We start from the raw sequence: 20,543 nt of genomic DNA on the forward strand, positions 1-20,543 counted from the left end.
GGTCACTCCTGGGGGTCTCGGGGTGTCCCTGGGGGTCTCAGAGGTGTCCTTGGTGGGTCTGGGGTCACCCCTGGGGGTCTCAGAGTGTCCTGGGGGTGGGTCCAGGGTGGCTCTGGGGGTCTCAGGGTGCTCCAGGGGGGTCTCAGAGTGTCCTTGGTGGGTCTGGGGTCACCCCTGGGGGTCTCAGAGTGTCCTTGGTGGGGTCTGGGGTGACTCCTGGGGGTCTCCAGAGTGTCCTTGGTGGGTCTGGGTGTCCCTGGGGGTCTCAGGGTGCCCAGGGGGGTGGTCTCAGAGTGCCCCAGGGAGCTCAGGGTACCACGGGGGTCTCAGGAGTCCCGGGGGGGGGGGGGGTCCAGGGTGTCTCCCGGGGGTCTCAGAGTGTTCTGGGGGTGGGTCCAGGGTGGCTCTGGGGGTCTCGGGTGTCCCTGGGGGTCTCAGAGTGTCCTGGGGGTGGTCTCAGAGTGCCCCGGGGAGCTCAGGGTACCACGGGGGTCTCAGGGAGTCCCGGGGGGGGGGGTCCAGGTGGCTCCCGGGGCTCTCAGAATGTCTCGGGGTGCCCCGAGAGGTGGTCCCGGGGGGCTCCCGGGGGGCTCCCAGGGTCTCAGACGGTCCCGGGGGACTCCGGGGGTCTCAGGGTGCTCTGGGGTGGCTCCAGGGGTCTCAGGATGTGTCAGGGTGCCCTGAGGGGGGGTCCAGGGTGGCTCCTGGGGGGCTCACAGGGTCTCACTCTGTCCCGGGGGGCTCACAGGGTCTCACTCTGTCCCGGGGGGCTCACAGGGTCTCAGACGGTCCCGGGGGGCTCCCGGGGGGCTCCAGGTCGCGCAGCCCCCTGAGGGCGAGGGCGCAGTCCCGCACCAGGCGGCAGAGGCGGGCGCCTGCCCTCCACGGAGCCGGCTGCGGGGCAGCTCCCGCGCCGCCCAGAGCAGCTTCTGCAGCAGCGCCGCCCGCGCCGCCGCCACCGCGGCCCCGGTAGCGCCATCGCATCGGGATCGGTACCGGCACCGGCACCGGGGGGCTCCGGGGCCGGGCGGGGGCAGCCCCGGGTCGCGGCGGCCGCGGCCCTCGCAGCGCTCGGGGCGGGGCGGGCCGGGGGCGGCGGCTGGGGGGGGGGGGGGGGGGGGGAGGGGAGCGAGGGGTGAGGGGGGGGCACAGAAGGTTTGGGGTGGTGCCACCCCCCTCTCCAAATCCGGTCAGGCGCGAAATCGCCAAAAATTCCCGGCTCTTCCCCGGATTTTGGCACCACCATTGCGTTCTCAGCCTGCGTCCTCCCCCCCGAAATCCCAATTTCCACCCCCCAAAAAAAAAAAATCTCGAATTCTCCGCCCCAAAATTCCCGTTTCCCCCTCAAATTCCCCAATTCCTCCCTCAAAATCCCCAATTTCCCCCCACCCCAAAAATCCCCAACTCTCCCTCAAAATCCCCAATTCCCACTCCAAAATCTTCAATTCTCCGCCCCAAAATCCAAATTCCCCCCCTTCAAAATCCCCAGTTCCTGCCAAAAATCATCATTGCCCTCCCAAAAAAACAGAGTTCTTCTCCAAAAATCCCCAGTTCCCCCTCCAATTTCCCAATTCCTCCCCTCCAAATCCCCAATTTCCGTCCCCCAAAATCCTGAATTTCTCTCTACTCAAAATCTCCAATTCCCCCCCCCCAAAAATCCCCAATTCCCCAATTTCCCCCCCACCCAAAATCCCAAATCCCCAACTCAAATCCCCATTTCCCCCCCAAAAATCCCAAGTCCCTCCTCCCCAAAATCCTGAATTGCCCCCCCAAAATCCCAAACCCTTCCCCCACAAAATCCCCAATTCCCCCCCCAAAATCCCCAATTTCCCCCAAATCCCCAATTCCCCCCCCAAATTCCCAATTCCTCACCTCCAAATCCCCAATTTCCGTCCCCCAAAATCCTGAATTTCCCTCTACTCAAAATCTGCAATTCCCCACCAAAATCCCAAATCCCCAACTCAAAATCCCCATTTCCCTCCCAAAAATCCCCAATTTCCCCCAAATCCCCCATTTCCCCCCCCCAAATCCCCAATTTCCCCCCAAATCCCGAATCCCCCCCCCAACCCCCAAATTCCCCATTTCCCCCCAAATCCCCGATTTCCCCCCAATTTTCCCGTTTCCCCCCAATTTTCCCGTTTCCCCCCCAAATTCCCGATTTCCCCCCAATTTCCCCATTTCCCCCCAAATTCCCCATTTCCCCCCAATTTTCCCGTTTCCCCCCAAATTCCCCATTTCCCCCCAATTTTTCCCATTCCCCCCCCAAATCCCCATTTCCCCCCAACCCCCAATTTCCCCATTTCCCCCCAAATTCCCCATTTTCCCCCCAATTTCCCGAATTCCCCCCAAATTCCCGATTTCTCCCCAATTTTCCCGTTTCCCCCCCAAATTCCCGATTTCCCCCCAATTTCCCCGATTTCCCCCCAAATTCCCCATTTCTCCCCAATTTCCCCATTTCCCCCCAATTTCCCCATTTCCCCCCAATTTTCCCGTTTCCCCGTCCCGTACCGGGTCCCTGCTCGGGCTCCTGGCAGCTCACGCACAGCAGCCGCTGCTCCTTGTCCTGCAGCAGAACCGTCTGGGGGGGCACGGGGGGGTCACGGGGGACCGGGACCCCTCCCCCACCCGCTCCGGTACCGCCCAATTCCCGGGGGGGTCCCGGGGGGGGGGTCCCGGTGCTCCCCTCCCCCCCCCCCGCTCACCCCGCACTCCGGGCAGGAGCTCCCCAACATTCGGTACCCCCGGAGCAGCAGCGCCCCCATGGCCCGGCTCGCCCGGTCCAGCCGCTCCCGCCGCGCCTCGGCCTCGTCCGTGCCTGGGGGGAAGAACCGGAGGGGCTCGGTTACCGGGGGGGGGTCTCGGTTACCGGAGGGGGTCACGGTTACCAGAGGGGTCCCAAACAGTGGGGAGAGTGGGTGAAGGGGGACTGGGATGAGCTGGGAGGGACTCGGAGCGGCGGGAAGGGGTCACGGGGCGGCCCCGGGATGGCGGCGGGGGTCCCGGGAAGGTCCCGGTAATGGCGGAGGGGGTCACGGAGAGGATTCTCAGGGCTCGGTGCGGTCCCGGTGGCGGGTGCGGGTTCCGGGCTGGCTCCCGGTGGTCAGGGGGGGTCCCGGGGTGGATCCGCGCCCCCGGGGGTTCCCGCCGGTGCCTCACCGCCGTTCAGCGCCATGGTGGCCGCTGCGGAGACGGCGTCGCGGCGGAAGTGACGTCACACAGCACAGAAGTCCGGGCAGAAACAGCGACGCGAATTTGTGAAATAAGTTCCGGGCGGCAAAATAAGTCCCACGGTCCGTGACCGAAATGGGGTCGGGTCCCCCGTGCGGCGTAAATTTGCATAACCCCGCCTCTCTCCCGCCATAGACCACGCCCATTCCTTCCCGCAATCTGATTCGCCGCTCGCGCCCGCTATTTGCATTCGCTCCGCCCACTCCCGACCAGAGCCGATTTGCATATATCGCGCGGGATTTCAAAAATGCCCGATAGCGCTGCGCGCTGATTGGACAGAACCGGCCCCGCCCATCTCAGACTGAGCTCCCCACGGTCCAGGCACGGAAATTCGGTGACGGAATTCGGTGACAGCAATCGGTGAAAATGTGAAAATGTTTATTTTGCTGGAAAAGGGGCGGGTGAGGCCGGGGGTGCCCCCGCCCGGGCAGAGGGGCGGGGGGCACCCTGGGGAAGCTCCGTACAAAAAGGGGGGGCTCAGGCGGTGGGGGGGACACAGCTCCATCAGAGGCTGCCGCACCTGGAAGAGACCAGAGAGGTGAGGGGACGTGGGGAACACGGGGACACTCGGGGAGAACCGGGGAGACGCGGGGACGTGCGGGCGCTGGGACGTGGCGGCTCCGGTGGGGACGGGGGATCCCGGTGACGGGGAGGGGGACACGGCGGCAGCAGCGACCCGGGGCCTGTCTGACCTGGTGCAGCGACATCCGGGGGCTGCGGAGCCACGGCAACGGCGGCGAGTCCCGGGGGGTCCGCGGCGATCCTGGGGAGGGGGGACATGCCGTTACCGGGCGCCAGCGGCACGGAAACACCCGGCAGGGCCCAGACCCCCCGGTGCTCACCTCAGAAGGCAGAGTATTGCACCCGCTCCGTGTAGGGATCCCACCCGAAGCGCTGCATGTCGTAGAGGGACGCCCGGGCCACCGAGGAGACGGGCGACAGCTGCCCACGCTCGTACGTGTACGCCTCTCCGACGGTGCTGGCCGCAGCGGCCGTGCGGCGCAGGGGGCTCCTGTCCCGGGTGTAATACGTGGAGGACGCGGCGGCGGCCGCGGCGGTGGCAGCGGCGGCGGCGACGGCGGCCGCCGCGCCCGGGGTGGGCAGCAGCGCTCGGTCGTACGCGTCTAAGGTGGTGGGGATGCGGCCGGCCATGGCCGTGGTGGCGGCCATGGCCGAGGACTGGACCTGGGAGTACTGGGCGTACTGGGAGTACTGGGCCATGGTCTGCTCCGCGTAGGCGTCGTACGCCGAGGCCGTGGCGTAGGAGCGGACGCGGTAGCGCTTGTAGTAGTCGGCCATCCCGCCGTAGGCCTCATCGTAATACACGGTCTCCCCATAGCCCGCGGTGTAGGGAGTGCGCACGGCTCCGTACTGCTCGTTATAGGCCTCGGCAAAGTCCGCCACTTGCCCCGGGCGATCGACCGGGCACTCCTTAGACCAGTGCCCCTCCTTCCCGCAGCGGTAGCAGCCGCTCTTGTCTCCCATCCCGGGCGCCGTCCGCAGCCGGCTGGTGGACAGCTGCACGCGCATCCGCTTGCCTTGGGGAGAGGGAGACGCGGCGTCACCCCCGGGCACCGCGCCCAGCCTGGCCCGGAGCCTCGGGCATCGGGCAGTGGGATCCCTGGAGCCACCGCGACAGTGACATCGGGCCACGGGATCCCCCACTGCCACAGGTATTGGGCCAGAGGATCCCCCAGAGTCACCTCAACACCGACATCAGGCCATGGGATCCCCAGAGCCTTGGGCATTGGGCCATGGGATCCCCTGGAGTCACCCTGATATTGGACCATGGCATCCTCAGAGCCACCCTGACGCTGACATTGGGCCATGGGATGCCCCAGTGCCACCCTGGTGCTCTCATCAGCCCATGGGACGCCCCACTGCCACGGGCACTGGGCACGGGATTCCCTGGAGTCGCCCCAACATCAGACCATGGGGTCCCCCAGAATTGATCCCAGCGCTGGCACAAGGCCGTGGGGTCCCCCATGATTGATCCCAGCACTGGCACAAGGCCGTGGGGTCCCCCAGAATTGATCCCAGCACTGGCACAAGGCCATGGGGTCCCCCAGAGCCGCACTCACACCAGCACCAGGCACAGAGACCCCCAGAGCCGCCCCCTGCTCTGGCACTGTGGGGTCACGCAGGGCTGGCACCACACTGTGACGTCCCCAAGGACCATCCCTGGCATTGTCAATCTGTGTGGGTCCCCTCAGTGTCACCCTGGCACCGTTGGTGACCCCCAGAATCACCCTAGCACTGTGGGATTCCCCAGAACCACCACCACCCCTTGGGGACCCCTAAGAGCCACCTGTGGCCTGGCCAGGTGAGGGACATTTGGGGACACGGAGGAGGTGACAACCCCCAAACCTTCCTGCGCACAGCCCGGGGAGATGAAAGCCCAGGAGCTGCATTGTTTGGGGTCCCTGTCAGAGGCACAAACTCCAGCCATTGTTTTGTTATTAAATTATTTAATTATCACACCAAGATTAAATGATACCGTGGATCAGAACATCTGAGACCGTGGTGGGCTGGGGCTGGTGGTCCATGTTATCCCCAGAAATGGCACCAGCACCAAGGGACCCCCAAGAGGTGGCAGCAGCCATGGGGACCCCTGAGAGCCACTCCTGGCACTGCTGAGGGTGGGGGGTGACAGGAGCCACCAGGGTGGGCACCAGGCCCCGCAGACAAGGGGCGTCCCTGTGGTTGCGGGCAGGACTTGGGGACAGTGGGAGCCAATGGGACAACGGGAGCCAATGGGACATGGCGTTGGCTCCCAGCCCTGTTTTCTCCCAAATTCCAGCAGCAAAAGGACAACACCAATCCCATGAGGTGGCCCCAGAGGTGGAACTCACCCTGACCAACCAGGGTGGAGTAAATCCCCAGAATTCCTACAAACTTTGGTGCTGTGGGGTCACTCTGCCCCGACATGGAGCCACCACGGTGTCCCCAGCCCTGACAGTGGATGAGGGCACGGGGACATCCCCAGAGCCAAATTCCAGCGCTCCAGGACGAGAACAGGCTCCAAACACAGCACCAATCACAGAGTGGGGCCGGTAACACCAAAAACCAGCCAAAATCCTCCCAGATCAGAACCTCCCCACGGCTCACCTTGGAACTCGGTGTTGTCCAGCCCCCGGATGGCCTCCACGGCATCCTCGGCCCGCTCCATGTGCACGAAGGCGTAGTCCTTGACGATGTCACATTCGATGACGGGGCCGTACTCCTCGAACTTGGCGCGCAGCTCTGGGTTGGTGCAGGCGGGGCTGATGTTGCCCACGTGCAGTTTGGTGGAGGCCTTGCTCTTGTTCTTGCTGGCCTCCACATTGATGCAGACGCCGTGCAGCTTGTGGTGGTGCAGGTTGCGGATGGCGTCCTCGGCCGCCGTCCTGTCCTCGATGTGCACGAAGCCGTAGTTCTTGATGATGTCGCACTCCAGCACCTTCCCGTACTGCTCGAACAGGGAGCGGATCTCCTGCTCCGTCGCCTCCCGCGGCAGGTTCCCGATGAACAGCTTCACCATCGCGACCGGCCTGAGGGGTGTCAGGGAAAGGGGGGCTTGGTGAGACCCTCCCCGCACAACCGCCGGTCCTGCTGAGGGGTCGGAGCCGCTCCGGGGATGGGGAAGGTTCCCCCCACCTTTCATCGATTCTCCTCCAGCTGATTCCCGATGGGATCCCCCTCACCCCTCAGGGCACCCCGAAGCAGAGACCCCCTCAGGAAAGACCGCATCCCGCTCCCATCCCGGGTCTGAGCCTCTTCCGGGACGCCTTCCCGAGGCCGCGGGACGCCGTGCAATGCTCCCCCCCAGACAGCAGCACCCCGGTCCCTCTCCGCTCCTCCCGGTTCCACCCATGTCCGCCCCGGGGCCCCCCGAGTCTCACCGCGCCCCCCCCTCCCCCGGTACTCGATGACGGCAACAAAATGGCGGTAGCCGCCTCACGCGGGGCCACGCCCACCGCGCGCGCTGATTGGCCGAGAGCGGCAGAATGGTGAGACGCGATTGGCTAAAGCGCTGCGAAGCCCCGCCCAGAGGCGGTCCAGACAGTGTCTTACACAAAGCGTTCCGGCCCTCGCGGTGGCCAATGGAGAGCGGCGGCGCGCCGGAAGTGAGGAGGGAGGCGGGGCTTTCAGGGCACGTGAAGGCAGTGCTGACCAATCAGCGCGCGGGGGAGCGGTGTGGCCTGGCGTCACCGCGGGGCCGGGAGGGTCCGAGCCGGGAATCGGGACCGAACCGGGAAACCGGGACCGGCAGGAACAGGGACCAAACCGGGGAACCAGGACCGAGCCTGGGAAACCGGGACGGAGCCGAGGAACCGAGTCCGGGCCGGGGAACCGGGACCGACAGAAGCAGAGACCAGCACCGACAGACCGCTCCTGCCGCCATCAGGATCCACCGATACGGGGACAGGGACAGCGACCAACTGCCACCACCGGCACCGGAACCGACTGGGACAGACCGGGACCAACCGCTGCCATCGGGATCCCCCGGCACCGGAACCGGTGCGGCATCGATCCGGTCAGAAACAGCGACCGCTCGCTCTCACCGGGGCGTCGCGGCCACCGGGTCTGGCCGGGTCTGGCCCCGCCCCTCCAACATTAACCACGCCCCTTCCACCGTAGCCCCGCCCCCGCCATGTCCCACGCGGTGCTGCTGCTGCGGCGGCTCCGGCACCGGGAACGGAACCGGCACAGCGACGAGGAACAGGATGGGGACCGGGAGCAGGACTGTGACAGGGACCCGGAGCAGCACCGGGACCGGGAGCAGGACTGTGACAGGGATCGGGACTGGAATGAACCCCATGAATGGGACCGGGATGAACCCCGTGAACGGGACCGGGATGAACCCCGTGAACGGGACCGGGATGAACCCCACGAACGGGACCGGGATGAACCCCACGAACGGCCCCGCGATCAGTACCGTGCTCATGACCGGCACCTCGCACCCACCCGGATCTCCCTCCCCGGCGCTCCCCCATCCCCGCTCCCCCGCCGCAGCCGCCGCCGCCGCCGCCCGTACCCCGCCCAGCGCATTTACCGGGTGCGCTGCTCCTTCCTGGAGCTCAGCGACGAGCAGGCGCTGCGGCGCTGCCGCCTGGACCGCGCGGCCATCGCGGCGCTGTGCCGGGAGCTCGGTGCCGACCTGCAGAGCCTGACCGGCCGCAGCCACGCTCTGCCCGTGGCCGTCAAAGTCACCTCGGCCTTGGCCTTCCTGGCCTCGGGCTCCTTCCAGACGGCGTCGCGCCTCAGCACGGGCATCAGCCAGTCGGCCATGTCCAACTGCCTGGCGCAGTTCCTGGCGGCCTTGCAGCGGCGGGCCGGCCGCTACATCGCCTTCCCGCCGCCCGCCGAGCCCCCCGGGGACGCCCCGGCGGCGCTGCCCGGTGTGCTGGGCTTGGTGGGCGCCATGCACGTGGCGCTGAGGGCACCGGCGGATAACGAGCCGCTGTTCCGCAACGCCGCCAATTTCCACTCCATCAACATGCAGGTGGTGTGCGACGGCCGCGGCCACATCACCAACGTGGTGGCCAAGTTCCCCGGCTCGTGCGCCAACGCCACCGTGCTGGAGAACTCGGCCCTGGCGCGCCTGATGGAGGGCAGCAGGAGCGAGGGGGTCTGGCTGCTGGGTGAGGGGGTTCGGGGTGGGAAATGGGGGTTTGGGGTGGGATATGGGGTGGCGGTTGTTGGGTGAGGGGGTTCGGAGTGGGAAATGGGGAGATGGATGATGGGTGAGGGCGGTTTGGGGTGGGAAATGGGGGTCTGGCTGCTGGGTGAGGGGGTGTGGGGATGGAAAATGGGGGGTGTGGGGATGGAAAATGGGGGGTTTGGAGTGGGAAATGGGGGTCTGGCTGCTGGGTGAGGGGGTGTGGGGATGGAAAATGGGGGGTTTCGGGTGGGAAATGGGGGTGTGGGGATGGAAAATGGGGGGTTTGGGGTGGGGAATGGGGGTTTGGGGTGGGAAATGGGGTGGCGGTTGTTGGGTGAGGGGGTTCGGAGTGGGAAATGGGGAGATGGAGGATGGGTGAGGGCGGTTTGGGGTGGGAAATGGGGGTCTGGCTGCTGGGTGAGGGGGTGTGGGGTGGGAATTGGGGATCTGGCCTGCTGGGTGAGAGGTCCTGGGGATCAGGTGTGTTCCTGGTGCCCAAGAGTTGATTTAGGGATGTCCCTGCTGCTCCAGGTGTCACTCAGGTGTGCCCCCACCACTCCAGGTGTAACTCAGGTGTATCCCCACCGCTCCAGGTGTAACTCAGGTGTATCCCCACCACTCCAGGTGTCACTCAGGTGTATCCCCACCGCTCCAGGTGTAACTCAGGTGTATCCCTGCTGCTCTGGGTGTGTCCCTGCTGCCCCAGGTGTGAGTCAGGTGTATCCCCGCTACTCCAGGTGTAACTCAGGTGTATCCCCACCGCCCCAGGTGTAACTCAGGAGTGCCCCTGCTGCTCTGGCTGTCACTCAGGTGTGCCCCCACTGCCCCAGGTGTAACTCAGGAGTGCCCCTGCTGCTCTGGGTGTAACTCAGGTGTGCCCCCATCGCCCCAGGTGTAACTCAGGAGTGCCCCTGCTGCTCTGGGTGTAACTCAGGTGTGCCCCCATCGCCCCAGGTGTAACTCAGGAGTGCCCCTGCTGCTCTGGGTGTAACTCAGGTGTGTCCCCACCACTCCATGTGTCACTGATCTGTATCCCCACCGCCCCAGGTGTCACTCAGGTGTGTCCCTGCTGCTCTGGCTGTCACTCAGGTGTATCCCCACCGCCCCAGGTGTCGCTCACCTCTCTCCCCCGCCCTGCAGGTGACGGCTCGTACCCGCTGAAGCCGTGGCTGCTGACGCCCATCGCGGGCCCGCGGGGCGCGGCCGAGCTGCGCTACAACGCGCTGCACTCCCGCACGCTGGCCCCGCTGCGCCGCACGCTGGGGCTGCTGCGCCGCCGCTTCCGCTGCCTGGCGGGCGGGGGGCTCCAGTACAGCCCCCCCAAGGTGTGCCAGATCTTCCTGGCCTGCTGCATCCTGCACAACATCGCCCTGCGCCGCCGCGTTCCCCTCCTGGAGCCGCCCGAGCCGTGCCCGGCGCTGCCCGAGCCGCCCCCGCAGCCGCCGCCGCCCGCCGGGCCCGGAGCTCGGGAGGGGCGCGCGGTGCGGGCCCGGCTGGTGCAGCGGGTGCGGGAGGGCCTGGGCTGAGGGGGGATAGCGGGGCTTGGGGTGCTGGGAGGGGGGTGAGCCCTCATTTGGGGGGGCTGAGCCCTGATCTGGGGGAGCTCCGGGTCCTTGGGGGGAGCTGAGCCATGATTTGGGGCGTTCTGAGCACTTTAGGGGGTGCTGAGCTCTGATTTGGGGGGTCCTGACCCCTGATTTGGGGGCCTCCGAGTGCTCTGAGGGGTGCTGAGCCTGATTTGGGGGTGCTGAGCCATTATTTGGGGGAGCTCTGAGCACTTTGGGGGATGCTAAGCCTTGATATGGAGGACTCTGAGCCCTCTGTGGGGTCCTGACACCTGATTTGGGGGGCTCTGAGCACTTTGGGTGTTCTCACCCCTGATTTGGGGGGCTCTGGGTCCTTGGCAGAGGCTGATATCTGGTTTTGGGGGGCTCTGAGCCTCTGGAGAAGCTCTAACCCCAGGTAGGCTGGTCCATAATTTTGGGGGTGCCCTATTTCCGCCAATTTTCCCCACATCTCATCCTTTAACCGTGTCCGTGCTCATTTTGGGACAAATAAATTATTTTTTTTACAACTATTGTCCCACTGTGTTTTGGAGAGGGGAAGTTCTGGTCATTTTGGGGACCCCTAAAGGGGATTTTGGGGGTCCTTGCTGTGTCCCCATGGGTGGGACCCTTGCACCCCCCGTCCCCCAAAAGAAAACCCCAAATTTCCCCCCCCCCCCCAACCCCCCCTGCACCCCACAGGCCGCCGCCATTCCCACTTCCGCCTTCCCAGAACCCCCCTGAGCCACCAAAACCCTTCCGAACCCCCCAAATCCGTTAAAACCGTAAAAAAATCCCCGTTAGGCCCGTTCCGAACCCGGCGCCGTTGCCATGGCGATAGAACGCCGGAAGTTGCGCAACCGCCAAACCCTTCCCCCTCAGTGCGGCCATATCCGGTCCGTTGTTGAAACGGGTCCGTGGTGCCGCAGAGACCCGAGAGCGGTTCCGGGTCCGGAGTCCGCGGCCATGGCGTCACCGGAGGCCGGCGGGAGCAGCTGCCGGGTCGGGACCCCCGGGACGGGCCGGGGGGTCGGGACCGGGAGGGCCGAGGGGCTCGGGGAGTGCGGGAAAGGCGGGCGGAGCGGTTCGAGGGCTGGGGGAACGGAGAACGGGCCATTTGGGGGTGAAACGCTCCGGTTTGGGGAGATCTTGGGGTGCCAAATCCTTCTCAGGGCGGTTTTGGGGTGCAGGAGCGCTGGCGAGGAGGTTTTGGGGGTTCAGGAGGGTGTGAGAAGCATTTTTGGGGGTGCAGGACCGCCTGGCCGGGGGAATTTGGGGGTTCAGAGCCTCACCCGTGGCAGTTTTGGAGGTTCAGGACCCCTCTTAGGGCGGGTTTGGGGGTTCGGGACCCCATCAGAAAGACTTTTAGGGGTGCAGCACCCCCTGGCAGGGCGGGTTTGGGGGTTCAGAGCCTCAGGAACAACTTTTGGGGGTTCACAATCCCTTCCACACCATCTCAGACCCCTTCCCTGCGTGTTCAGGGCTCCTTTCCCCTTCGCTTTTGGGGCTCCACCTCCCTTCTCACCCCCCATTTTCGAGGTGCTGACACCTCCCCTCTCATTTCCCCCCCTTTTTCCCCCTTCCCCCACAATTTTGGGGTTCAAACCCCCCCGTTTATCCCCCCCCAGCTGGAGTTCGATGTTCAGATGAGCTGCCAGGGCTGCGCCGATGCCGTGCGGGCAGCGCTGGAGGCGGCTCCAGGTGAGACCCCCGAGACCCCCAAACCCCGGGGACCCCCCCATAGGTTTTTGGGGACCCCCCCAGAGCCCCTTTGTGCCCCCCCAGAGGTGAAGCTGGTGGAGCTGCGGCTGCAGGAGCAGTCGGTGCTGGTGGAGACCACGGCGGCGGCCGAGCGCGTGCGGGAGCTGCTGGAGAATTCGGGGCGCAGGGCCGTGCTCAAGGGCATGGGGGGCTCCTCCGAGGGTCAGTCGGGGGTTTTGGGGGGTCCTGAGGGGCTTTGGGGGGGTCCTGAGAGAGTTTGAAGGGGTTTAGGGGGGTCCTGAGGGGTTTGGGGTGTCCTGAGGGGGTTTGGGGGATCACAGTGTGGTTTTGGGGGGGTCCTGAGGGGGTTTGGGGGGGTCCTGAGGGGCTTTTGGGGTGTTCTGAGGGGGTTTGGGGGGGGGCCTGAGGGGGTTTAGGGGGGTCCTGAGGGGCTTTTGGGGTGTTCTGAGGGGGTTTGGGGGGGGGCCTGAGGGGGTTTGGGGTGTCCTGAGGGGGTTTGGGGGATCACAGTGCGGTTTTGGGGGACTCCTGAGGGGGTTTGGGGTGTCCTAGTGGGGTTTGGGGGGGTTCTGAGGGGATTTTGGAGGGTCCTGAGGGGGTTTGGGTTGTCCCAGTGGGGTTTGGGAGGAGTCTTGAGGGGGTTTTTGGGGGTGCTGAGGGAGTTTGGGGTGTCCCAGTGGGTTTGGAGGGGTCACAGAGGGTTTTGGGTTGTCCTGTGTGGTCCTCTGGGGGTTTTGAAGGATCTCAGAGGGTTTTTGGGGGGGGTCACAGAGGGATTTTGGGGTCTCCTGGGTGGGTTTTGGGGTATCCCGAGTGGATTTAGCTGCTCCTGGAGGGTTTTTGCCATCCCTCCCTGTGATTCAGCGTCACTTTTGGGGGTGACATTTTGAACTCCCCGAGTTGATTTTTGCACCGGGGGTGTTTGGGGGTGCCTCACCCTGCCCTGTCCCCCCCAGTTCCCCCCGGAGGAGCAGCAGTGGCGGCACTGGGGGGTCCCGGGGGGGTCCGGGGGCTGCTCCGGTTCCTGCAGCTCTCCCCCAGCCGGTGCCTCGTGGACGGAGCCGTGTCCGGGCTCCCCCCTGGCCCCCACGGGCTCCACATCCACGAATTCGGGGACCTCTCGGACCCCTGCAACAGGTGAGAGGGTGGGGAGGGGGCTGTGGGGGGCTACAGGGGGTGGGGACCCCCAATTTCACCCCATATTCCATCCACACCCTCAAAATCAGCTGTGGGGGCCACTTCAACCCTGATGGGGAGAGCCACGGGGGACCCCAGGACCAGCACAGGGTGAGCTGGGGGTCAGGGGGGATTTGGGGGGGCTTTGAAGGGTCTCTGGAGGATTTGGGGGGGTAATGAGGGGATTTGAGGGGGTTTCTGGGGCATTTAGGGGGTCCTGGAGGGGTTTTGTGGGGGCAATGTGGGAATTTGGGGGGTTTCTGAGAGGATTTGAGGTGGTCTGGGGGGTGTTTTGTAGGGTTGGGGGAATTTGGGGGGTTTCTGGAAGATTTGGGGTGGTCTTGGAGGAGCAATGAGAGGATTGAGGGGATTTGGGGGGGTCTCTGGGGGATTTTGGAGGATTCTGGGGGGTCCTGGATGGGTTTGGGGGGGCAATGTGGGTATTTGGGGGGATTCTGGGGGATTTTGGGGTGGTCTTGGAGGGGTTTGGGGATGCAATGAGAGGATTTGAGGGGAATCTGGGGGGGTCTTGGAGGGTATTGTGGGGTGGGGGAATTTGGGGGGTCTCTGAAGGATTTGGGGTGGTCTTGGAGGGGCTTGGTTAACAATGAGAGGTCAGGTGGGGTCACTGTGGGATTTTTGAGGTTTCTGAGGTGCAGTGAGGGGATTTGGGGGGGTCTCTGTGGGGTTGGGGGCTGCTCTGTGATTTTTGGGGGGCTCCTGACCCCCCCTGCCCCCCCAGCACGCCGGGGACCTGGGGAACATCTGGGCGGACTCTGAGGGCCAGGCCCGGTTCCGAATCGAGGACTCGAAGCTGAAGGTGGGAATTGGGGTCTGGGGAGGTCTGTCCCTGTATTTGGGGGGTCTCTCTGGGGTTCTGACCCCCCAAATCCCCCTCCCCAGGTGTGGGACATCATCGGCCGCTCTGTGGTGGTGGCTGAGGGCGAGGACGATCTGGGCCGGGGGTCGCACCCCCTGTCTCGCGTCAACGGCAACTCGGGCCGGGGGTGAGCACTTGGGGGGGTATTTTGGGGAGGGGTCTTTGTGGGGTCACCCCCCCTGACCCCTCCCGTGTCCCCAGGCTGGCCTGTGGCGTGGTGGCCCGCGCTGCCGGGCTCTTCCAGAACCCCAAACGCGTCTGTACCTGCGATGGCGTCACTCTCTGGGAGGAGCGCGACCGCAGCCGTGGGGCTCCCCTGGAGACCCCCGCCATGGAGACCCCCAGTTCCCACCTCTAGGAGCCCCCCGGGAACGAATAAAGAGTTGGGAGCCCCCCGCTCTGCAGAGGCTGCGGCTCCTTTAAGAAGAGGCGTGGTTTTAAAGAGATGGGCGGAGCTATCGCGGCGGGAAAATAGTGGGCGGGGCTCGCGCGAGCACGGTGCGCACGGCACGCAGGCGCGCTGAGGAAGGGCGGTGCGCACGGCACGCAGGCGCGCTGCGCACGGCACCGCCCCCGCCGCCCTCAGGAACCGCCGCCATTTTGAAGCCGCCGCCGCCGCTGCCGGTTCTGTCCCCGCCACGCTCCCCCCAGCGATCCCCGCCGCGATGCGTCCTGGCATCAAACTCTTCGTGGGCAACGTCCCCGAGGAGGCGACGGCGGAAGAACTGAGCGAGCTATTCGCAGGCGCGGCGGGGCCGGTGCTGGGCGTCGCCCTCATGAAACAGTTCGCTTTCGTGCACCTGCGGGACGAGGCGGCGGCCGCGCGCGCCATCTCGCAGCTCAACGGGCACCAACTGCACGGCCGCCGCATCGTGGTGGAGCCATCCCGGCCTCGCCCCACCAACACCTGCAAGATCTTCGTGGGGAATGTGTCGGCCGCGTGCACGAGCGGGGAGCTGCGCTCGCTCTTCCAGCAGTACGGCCCCGTGGTGGAGTGCGACGTGGTGAAAGGTACCGGACCCGCCGCCGGGGCCGCGCGGCCCCCGCCGCCCAGCTCGGCCCGCGCCGCCGGGTGATCCGTGGCACCCGAGTTCCGTCCGACTGCGGCGTCGCCCCCGCCCGGACCCCAGCGCGGCCCGGGCTGGTGGAGCGGGGGGATTTCTGCCGCCTCCCCTTTGCCCCGAGCGGGGCCGTGCGAGCCCGAGTGAGCTCCCGTAACCCCCCTTCTGCCAGCCACGTCCGGCTCCATCGCCTCCGCCCGCCCCCCGGCCGGGGCGGTGCGGGCCTCTGTGGGCGGTCCAGACCCCTTAACCCCCCTCCCTCTGGCAACCACGTGTCTTCCATCGCCTTCCCCAGGCTCAGGTGGGGCTCTGCCAGCCCCTGTGGGTGCCCCCGACCCCGTAACTTCCCCGGTAACGCTCCTCCAGCCGGCCTCGTGCTCTGCAATCGCCTCCCCAAACCCCAGGTGGGGCCATATGAGCTCGTGTAGGCTCCCCAGCCCTCTCAATCTCTACGTGATCCCTTTTCTAACTAGCTTCCTTATCCTCCCTCAAGTGGCCCAGGTGGGCTCCCGACACTTCTGAACACCCCATAACTCTTCTTCTGGCAGCTTTGTTCTGTGCCATCACCACCCCCAGTCCTAGGGGAGTGACCCCTGCCCGCCGCTGCCACCTTTGTGACCAAATCATACCCAGGACACAGTCTGGCCTCCACAGACACACTCAGCTATCGAGCTGGGACATGCACAGAATACCCCGTAAAACCCCTGAGGGGTTCAATGGCTTCACACTGGGGACCCTCAGCACAGCCTGGTGGGGTCACCCACCTCCCCCAACTCAACTGTCAGCTGTGTCACACTGATGGACTGACAGGTGTCACTCCACATCCCTCTCCTGACCCTGCTGTCATCTCATCCCTTCTCACCTGACTCTGGAGTCCCGGTGAGTCCCCACAGTGCCCGTGTGCCCCTGCCCACAGGAGGGGGACGGTGCTCCTCTGCTCTCTCGTCCCAGGTCACAGTCACCAGCACAGCTGGCAGAACCTGTCCCCTCAGGTTTGGGGGTGCCATGGCCACCCCGAGGGGATGGCAGCAGGGCTGGGGGTGACATGGAGGGGACATCCCCTCTTTGGGCTTCCAGAGTGGGACATGTGGATGTGGGACAGGAGCCGGGGGGGATGGGATGGTACTGGGGGGATAAAGGAGAAGGTGACATGGCACTGATGCTGAGAGGTCTGGGATAGGTTTGCTTGGCCAGTGATGCTCCCAGCACACCGCACACCCTTGGGTGGGTTGTCACTGGTTCCGGTGGTCTCGGTCTGTGACTGCAGGGAAACACCACGGGGTCGCTGCCCTCCTGACCCGTCGTGCCACGGGGGTGACCCCCCCGACCACCATGGGGGCATCCAGCCCCCAAACCTGTTGGGCCAAGTGCCACAGGCGGCCGCCAGAGCTGCCACCAGGTCCTGCTTCCCTGCTCCTCGCTGTCCTCAGACGCCTCTGTGCTGCTGAGCCGTGGTTGTGCCGTGTGGCGCTGGCTCCTCGCCATGGCCGGGCACTCACTGGGGGTGCTCAGGGGCCCTTCCCTCCCTCCCTCCCTCCCTCCCTCCCTCCCTCTTCTCCCTCCTCTTCTTCTGTGTCTTAAGTCCCTGTTCCCTTCTGTCCTTGTCTTTTTCTGTCTCCTTTTCCTCTCCCCCTTTTCTCTGTCCCTGTCCCGCTCTCTGTGCTGGCGCCGGTTCTCTCAGCTTTGCTCCGCTCATTGCCAGGCCATCCCACTGAGCCCACGGTGCTGGCACTGCCAGCCCAGGCTGGGCCGTTGCTCCCCAAGTGCCAGGGAGGGGCTGAGAGGGGGCACAGGAGGCAGAGCCTGGGGGGACACGGAGGGAGCCGGGCGGGCTGGGGGAGGCTGTGAGCTGGGGGACGCCGGGTGGGCTGTGACCCAACGAGCGCAGGGCAGAGCCGATGGTGGTGGTCGTGTCTCCTCTGGCGAGCGGGGCCGGCAGCGCCGTCCCGGGGCCAGCAGCGCCCGTCCCGCGCCCGTCCCGCTGCCGCCGCACGGCTCGTTAGCGCCGGCTCCTGTAACGAGTTGTGTTTTCTCCCCTCACTGCTCTCTCTGCTGCTTTGTCAGACTATGCCTTTGTACACATGGAGAACGAAGCCGATGCTAAAGTTGCCATCGAAAACCTAAATGGGAAGGAGGTGAAGGGGCGCCGGGTGAACGTGGAGCTCTCCACCAACGTGCAGAAGAAGGGCACGGGCCAGGCGCCGCCGCCTGCCCTCGGCGTCGACAAGACCAAGCGCATCGGCCTCGAGTACCGCGAGAAGTTCCAGCCCAAGATCGAGGGCTTCGACCAGCAGCGCCGGGTGGCTGACGCCGCCTTCCCCTCCGCCACGGGCGCCGGCTACGCCACCACCCCCTCCCTGTACGATTACCAGCAGCGCTTCGGCGCCAAGTACGACGCCTTCGATGCGCAGCCCCGGCCCGCCTCCCCCTCCTACTTTGGCAGGGACCGCAGCCCGCTGCGGCGCTCGCCCACCCGCGCCGGCTACGCGGCGGTGTCGCTCCCCATGACGGCGCAGCCAGCCGCCTACCGCGCCCAGCCCTCGGCCTCGCTGGGGGCCACGTACCGAGCCCAGCCCTCGGCCTCCCTGGGTGTGGCGTACCGCCCGCAGCCCACCACGGGCCAGGCCGCCGCCTACCGCGCGCAGCCCTCGGCCTCGCTGGGCAGCGCCTACCGCTCCCAGCCCTCGGTCGGCTCCCTGGGCGCCGCGGGCGCTCAGCCCGCTGCCGCCAACTCCCTTGGCTCCTACGGCGCCCAGCCAGCCGCCGCCGCCTCGTACGGCGCCCAGCCCGCGGCCGCCAACTCCCTCAGCTCCTACGGCGTCCAGTCCGCTGCCCTGGCCTCCTCCTACAGCGCCCAGCCCGCCTCGGGCTACTCGGCCGGCTACAGCGCCCAGCCCGCCATAGCCGCCTACGGCGCCCAGCCCGCTGCCGGTTCTGCCGGCTCCTACAGCACCCAGGCCGTGGCCGTGCACGTGGCATCCTACGGCACCCAGCTGGCCGCAGGCTCCTATGGCGCCCAGCCCATGGATGGCCACGCCGGCTCCTACAGCGCCCAGCCCGGCGCCGTGCTGTCTGCCGGCTACAGCGCCCAGGCCGTGGCGGTGCACACCAGCTCTTACAGCGCCCAGGCCGTGGCAGGTCACGCCGCTGCTGCCTACCAGCCCGTGGCCGGCCACTCTGCCTCCTACGGTGCCCAGCCCGCGCTGTCCACCTCGTACGGCGCCCAGCCCACCGTGGGCCACTCGGCCTCGTACGGCGCCCAGCCCGCCGCGGGCCTGCCCGCGTCCTACGGCAGCCAGCCCGCGGCCGCCGCGCTCCCCGCCGGCTACGGCGCGCAGACGGGCTCCTCGCTGGCCGCGTCCTACGGCAGCCAGGCCGCCGTCGCCGCTTCGTACAAGGCGCAGGCCTCTGCCCCGCTGACGGCCGCGTACCGGGCGCAGGCCTCTGGCGCCATGGCGGCCTCCTACCCGGCGCAGCAGCCGTCCTCCGCCGCGCTGGCGGCCGCGTACCGAGCCCAGCCCGGCAGCGCCTACGACGGGCCGAGCCAGCTGGGGCAGCCGGCAGGCTCCTACCTGGGCCTGCCACAGGCCGCCGCCGCACCGCCCTACGAGCGCACCCGCCTCTCCCCGCCTCGCAGCGCCGCCTACGACGACCCGTACAAAAAATCGTCCTCTCTGGCTAAAAGGTACGGTGCCGGGCGGGGCACCGACCCCCACCCCTGCCTCCCGCTGCTCGCCAGCTCGCCGGGCTCCGGCGCACCGCTCGCAGCTTGACCAGTGCCGTGTGGCACCGGCGCGGCTCGCTGTCGCCCGGCACGGTGGGCACCATGGCTCCGCTCGCGCCGCGCAGATCCCAGGGAGGGGACGGGGCTTGGTGCGGGTGAGGGGAGGTGATGGCACACAACGGGGCCTCCGTGGCATCCGATCCCGTCCTGCGCCGGCTTTGCCCATCGCGGTGTGTCCCCAGGTGGGACACGGTGCTGCCGCGGCGGATCCGAGCCCCGTCCCCTCCTGGCTGATCCCCCTCTGTTCTCTCGCCCAGGTACGGCTCCGAGCGCCGTCTGTCCGAGCTGGCCGATTACCGGCGCCTAGCGGACTCTCCGCTGGCGTATCGCCGCTCGCCCACCAAGTCCCCGCTGGACTACCGCCGGCTGCCGGACGCGCACTCCGAGTACGCCCGCTACTCGGGCGGCTACAGCGACTACCTGCCCCCCGCCCGCATCCACTCGGGCTACCAGCGCCGCCTCTGAGCTGGCCACGGCCCCGCCGGGGCACGGACGGTTCTTTTTCAGCCGATTCTTTCTGGTTTTGCTGTTTGAGTTTTTTAGAAGGTTCCGCGGTTACGGTTGGCAGTGGCCGCACGGTTCATCCCCTGCTGGTGCTCGGTGCCGGTTCATAACCCGCCAGTGGTTGCAGCCATGCGGCTCAGACTCTTTTATACCATGAGTTGTCCCATTTTTTGGGTGAATTCCCCGTTTCCAGCATCAGGCCCGGCACGGTGCTGGGGGTTTTTTATGACTGTAAATAAATGCTGGGGTCTGCTCCGGTTCCCGACGCCTCCCGCCTGGTTCTTTCCCAGTCCTGGGGGTCCATTCCCACCCCTGGGGACACCTCCCAGTGCCACCATCACCACCCAGCCCCGGCTGATGGTGCTGCCAATGCTGGAGCTGCTTTCCCACCACGGAGGAGTGGATTTGGAGGATGAGCAGCGTTCAGAGCTGGCAGCAGGAAGCGCCAGACTCGGCCCTGCCACGACACCACCGCACGGGATCACTGGCACTGACCTGTGCTGGGGCTTATTTTGGGTGAGGAAAGCTGGTTTTGAGGGGTGGTGTGTGCCATGTCATGTACCGCTGTCACCACCGTGAGAGGCGCTTCCTGTCCCCATCTCTCCCCAGGGACCAGTCACAGCCCAGTCTGCCTGTGCCACAGGAGGCATGGCCAAGGCTCATTAACCATCATGGTTAATACCCAGGCAGGAGGATCTGACGCTTCTCCCCTCCTCCCCAGGGTGGTCACACACCCCTGGCCCCACGTCCCCAGGTGTGGCGATGGCAGCACCCGCGGGTGACCACGGCACCGATCGGCGCTGGCGAGGCAGAACTGGCAGCATCACCAAAGGCATGTCCTGGGCTTAATGACCTTAATTAATGAACCCCAAAAGGCAGGAGCAATCTGGGGACAAATGAGCCACTTTGGGGACATAATGTACCAGTCTGGGGACAAACAAGACAGTCTGCAGACTAATTAGCCCTGAGCAGGTTAAGTGGCAGCTCCTGCTGCTCATGG

At 66.2% G+C, this 20,543-nt stretch overlaps 4 protein-coding genes across 5 annotated transcripts; 2 read left to right on the plus strand and 2 right to left on the minus strand.

Annotated features, from left to right (window-relative positions):
• Positions 1-439: 439 nt before the first annotated feature.
• Positions 440-3,111, minus strand: ZNRD2 (zinc ribbon domain containing 2). Its single transcript, XM_058822365.1, has 3 exons — positions 2,703-3,111; positions 2,509-2,578; positions 440-1,099 (listed from the first exon to the last, which is right to left on the minus strand). The coding sequence occupies exons 1-3, from the start codon at positions 2,760-2,762 to the stop codon at positions 753-755; spliced, it is 477 nt and encodes a 158-aa protein (XP_058678348.1). The 5' UTR covers positions 2,763-3,111; the 3' UTR covers positions 440-752.
• A 685-nt stretch (positions 3,112-3,796) lies between these two features.
• LOC131570027 (RNA-binding protein 4B-like) lies at positions 3,797-7,136 on the minus strand. Its single transcript, XM_058822361.1, has 4 exons — positions 7,110-7,136; positions 6,337-6,758; positions 4,071-4,766; positions 3,797-3,991 (listed from the first exon to the last, which is right to left on the minus strand). Exons 2-3 carry the CDS (start codon positions 6,746-6,748, stop codon positions 4,072-4,074), a joined length of 1,107 nt encoding a protein of 368 aa, XP_058678344.1. The 5' UTR covers positions 6,749-6,758; positions 7,110-7,136; the 3' UTR covers positions 3,797-3,991; position 4,071.
• Positions 7,137-11,330: 4,194 nt separating this feature from the next.
• On the plus strand, positions 11,331-14,604 carry CCS (copper chaperone for superoxide dismutase). Its single transcript, XM_058822362.1, has 8 exons — positions 11,331-11,418; positions 12,045-12,117; positions 12,202-12,339; positions 13,095-13,275; positions 13,365-13,425; positions 14,057-14,134; positions 14,218-14,321; positions 14,396-14,604. Exons 1-8 carry the CDS (start codon positions 11,383-11,385, stop codon positions 14,550-14,552), a joined length of 828 nt encoding a protein of 275 aa, XP_058678345.1. The 5' UTR covers positions 11,331-11,382; the 3' UTR covers positions 14,553-14,604.
• Positions 14,605-14,798: 194 nt separating this feature from the next.
• On the plus strand, positions 14,799-19,803 carry RBM14 (RNA binding motif protein 14). Of its 2 annotated transcripts, XM_058822351.1 has the most exons (3): positions 14,799-15,205; positions 17,320-18,940; positions 19,297-19,803. In XM_058822351.1, the coding sequence occupies exons 1-3, from the start codon at positions 14,860-14,862 to the stop codon at positions 19,502-19,504; spliced, it is 2,175 nt and encodes a 724-aa protein (XP_058678334.1). In that variant the 5' UTR covers positions 14,799-14,859; the 3' UTR covers positions 19,505-19,803. The 2 variants fall into 2 exon arrangements, with proteins under 2 accessions (XP_058678334.1, XP_058678335.1); XM_058822352.1 differs by lacking the exon at positions 17,320-18,940.
• The last annotated feature ends 740 nt before the right edge of the window (positions 19,804-20,543 follow it).

Source organism: Ammospiza caudacuta, chromosome 32 (genome assembly GCF_027887145.1).
Source record: "Ammospiza caudacuta isolate bAmmCau1 chromosome 32, bAmmCau1.pri, whole genome shotgun sequence".
Classification (NCBI taxonomy): domain Eukaryota; kingdom Metazoa; phylum Chordata; class Aves; order Passeriformes; family Passerellidae; genus Ammospiza; species Ammospiza caudacuta.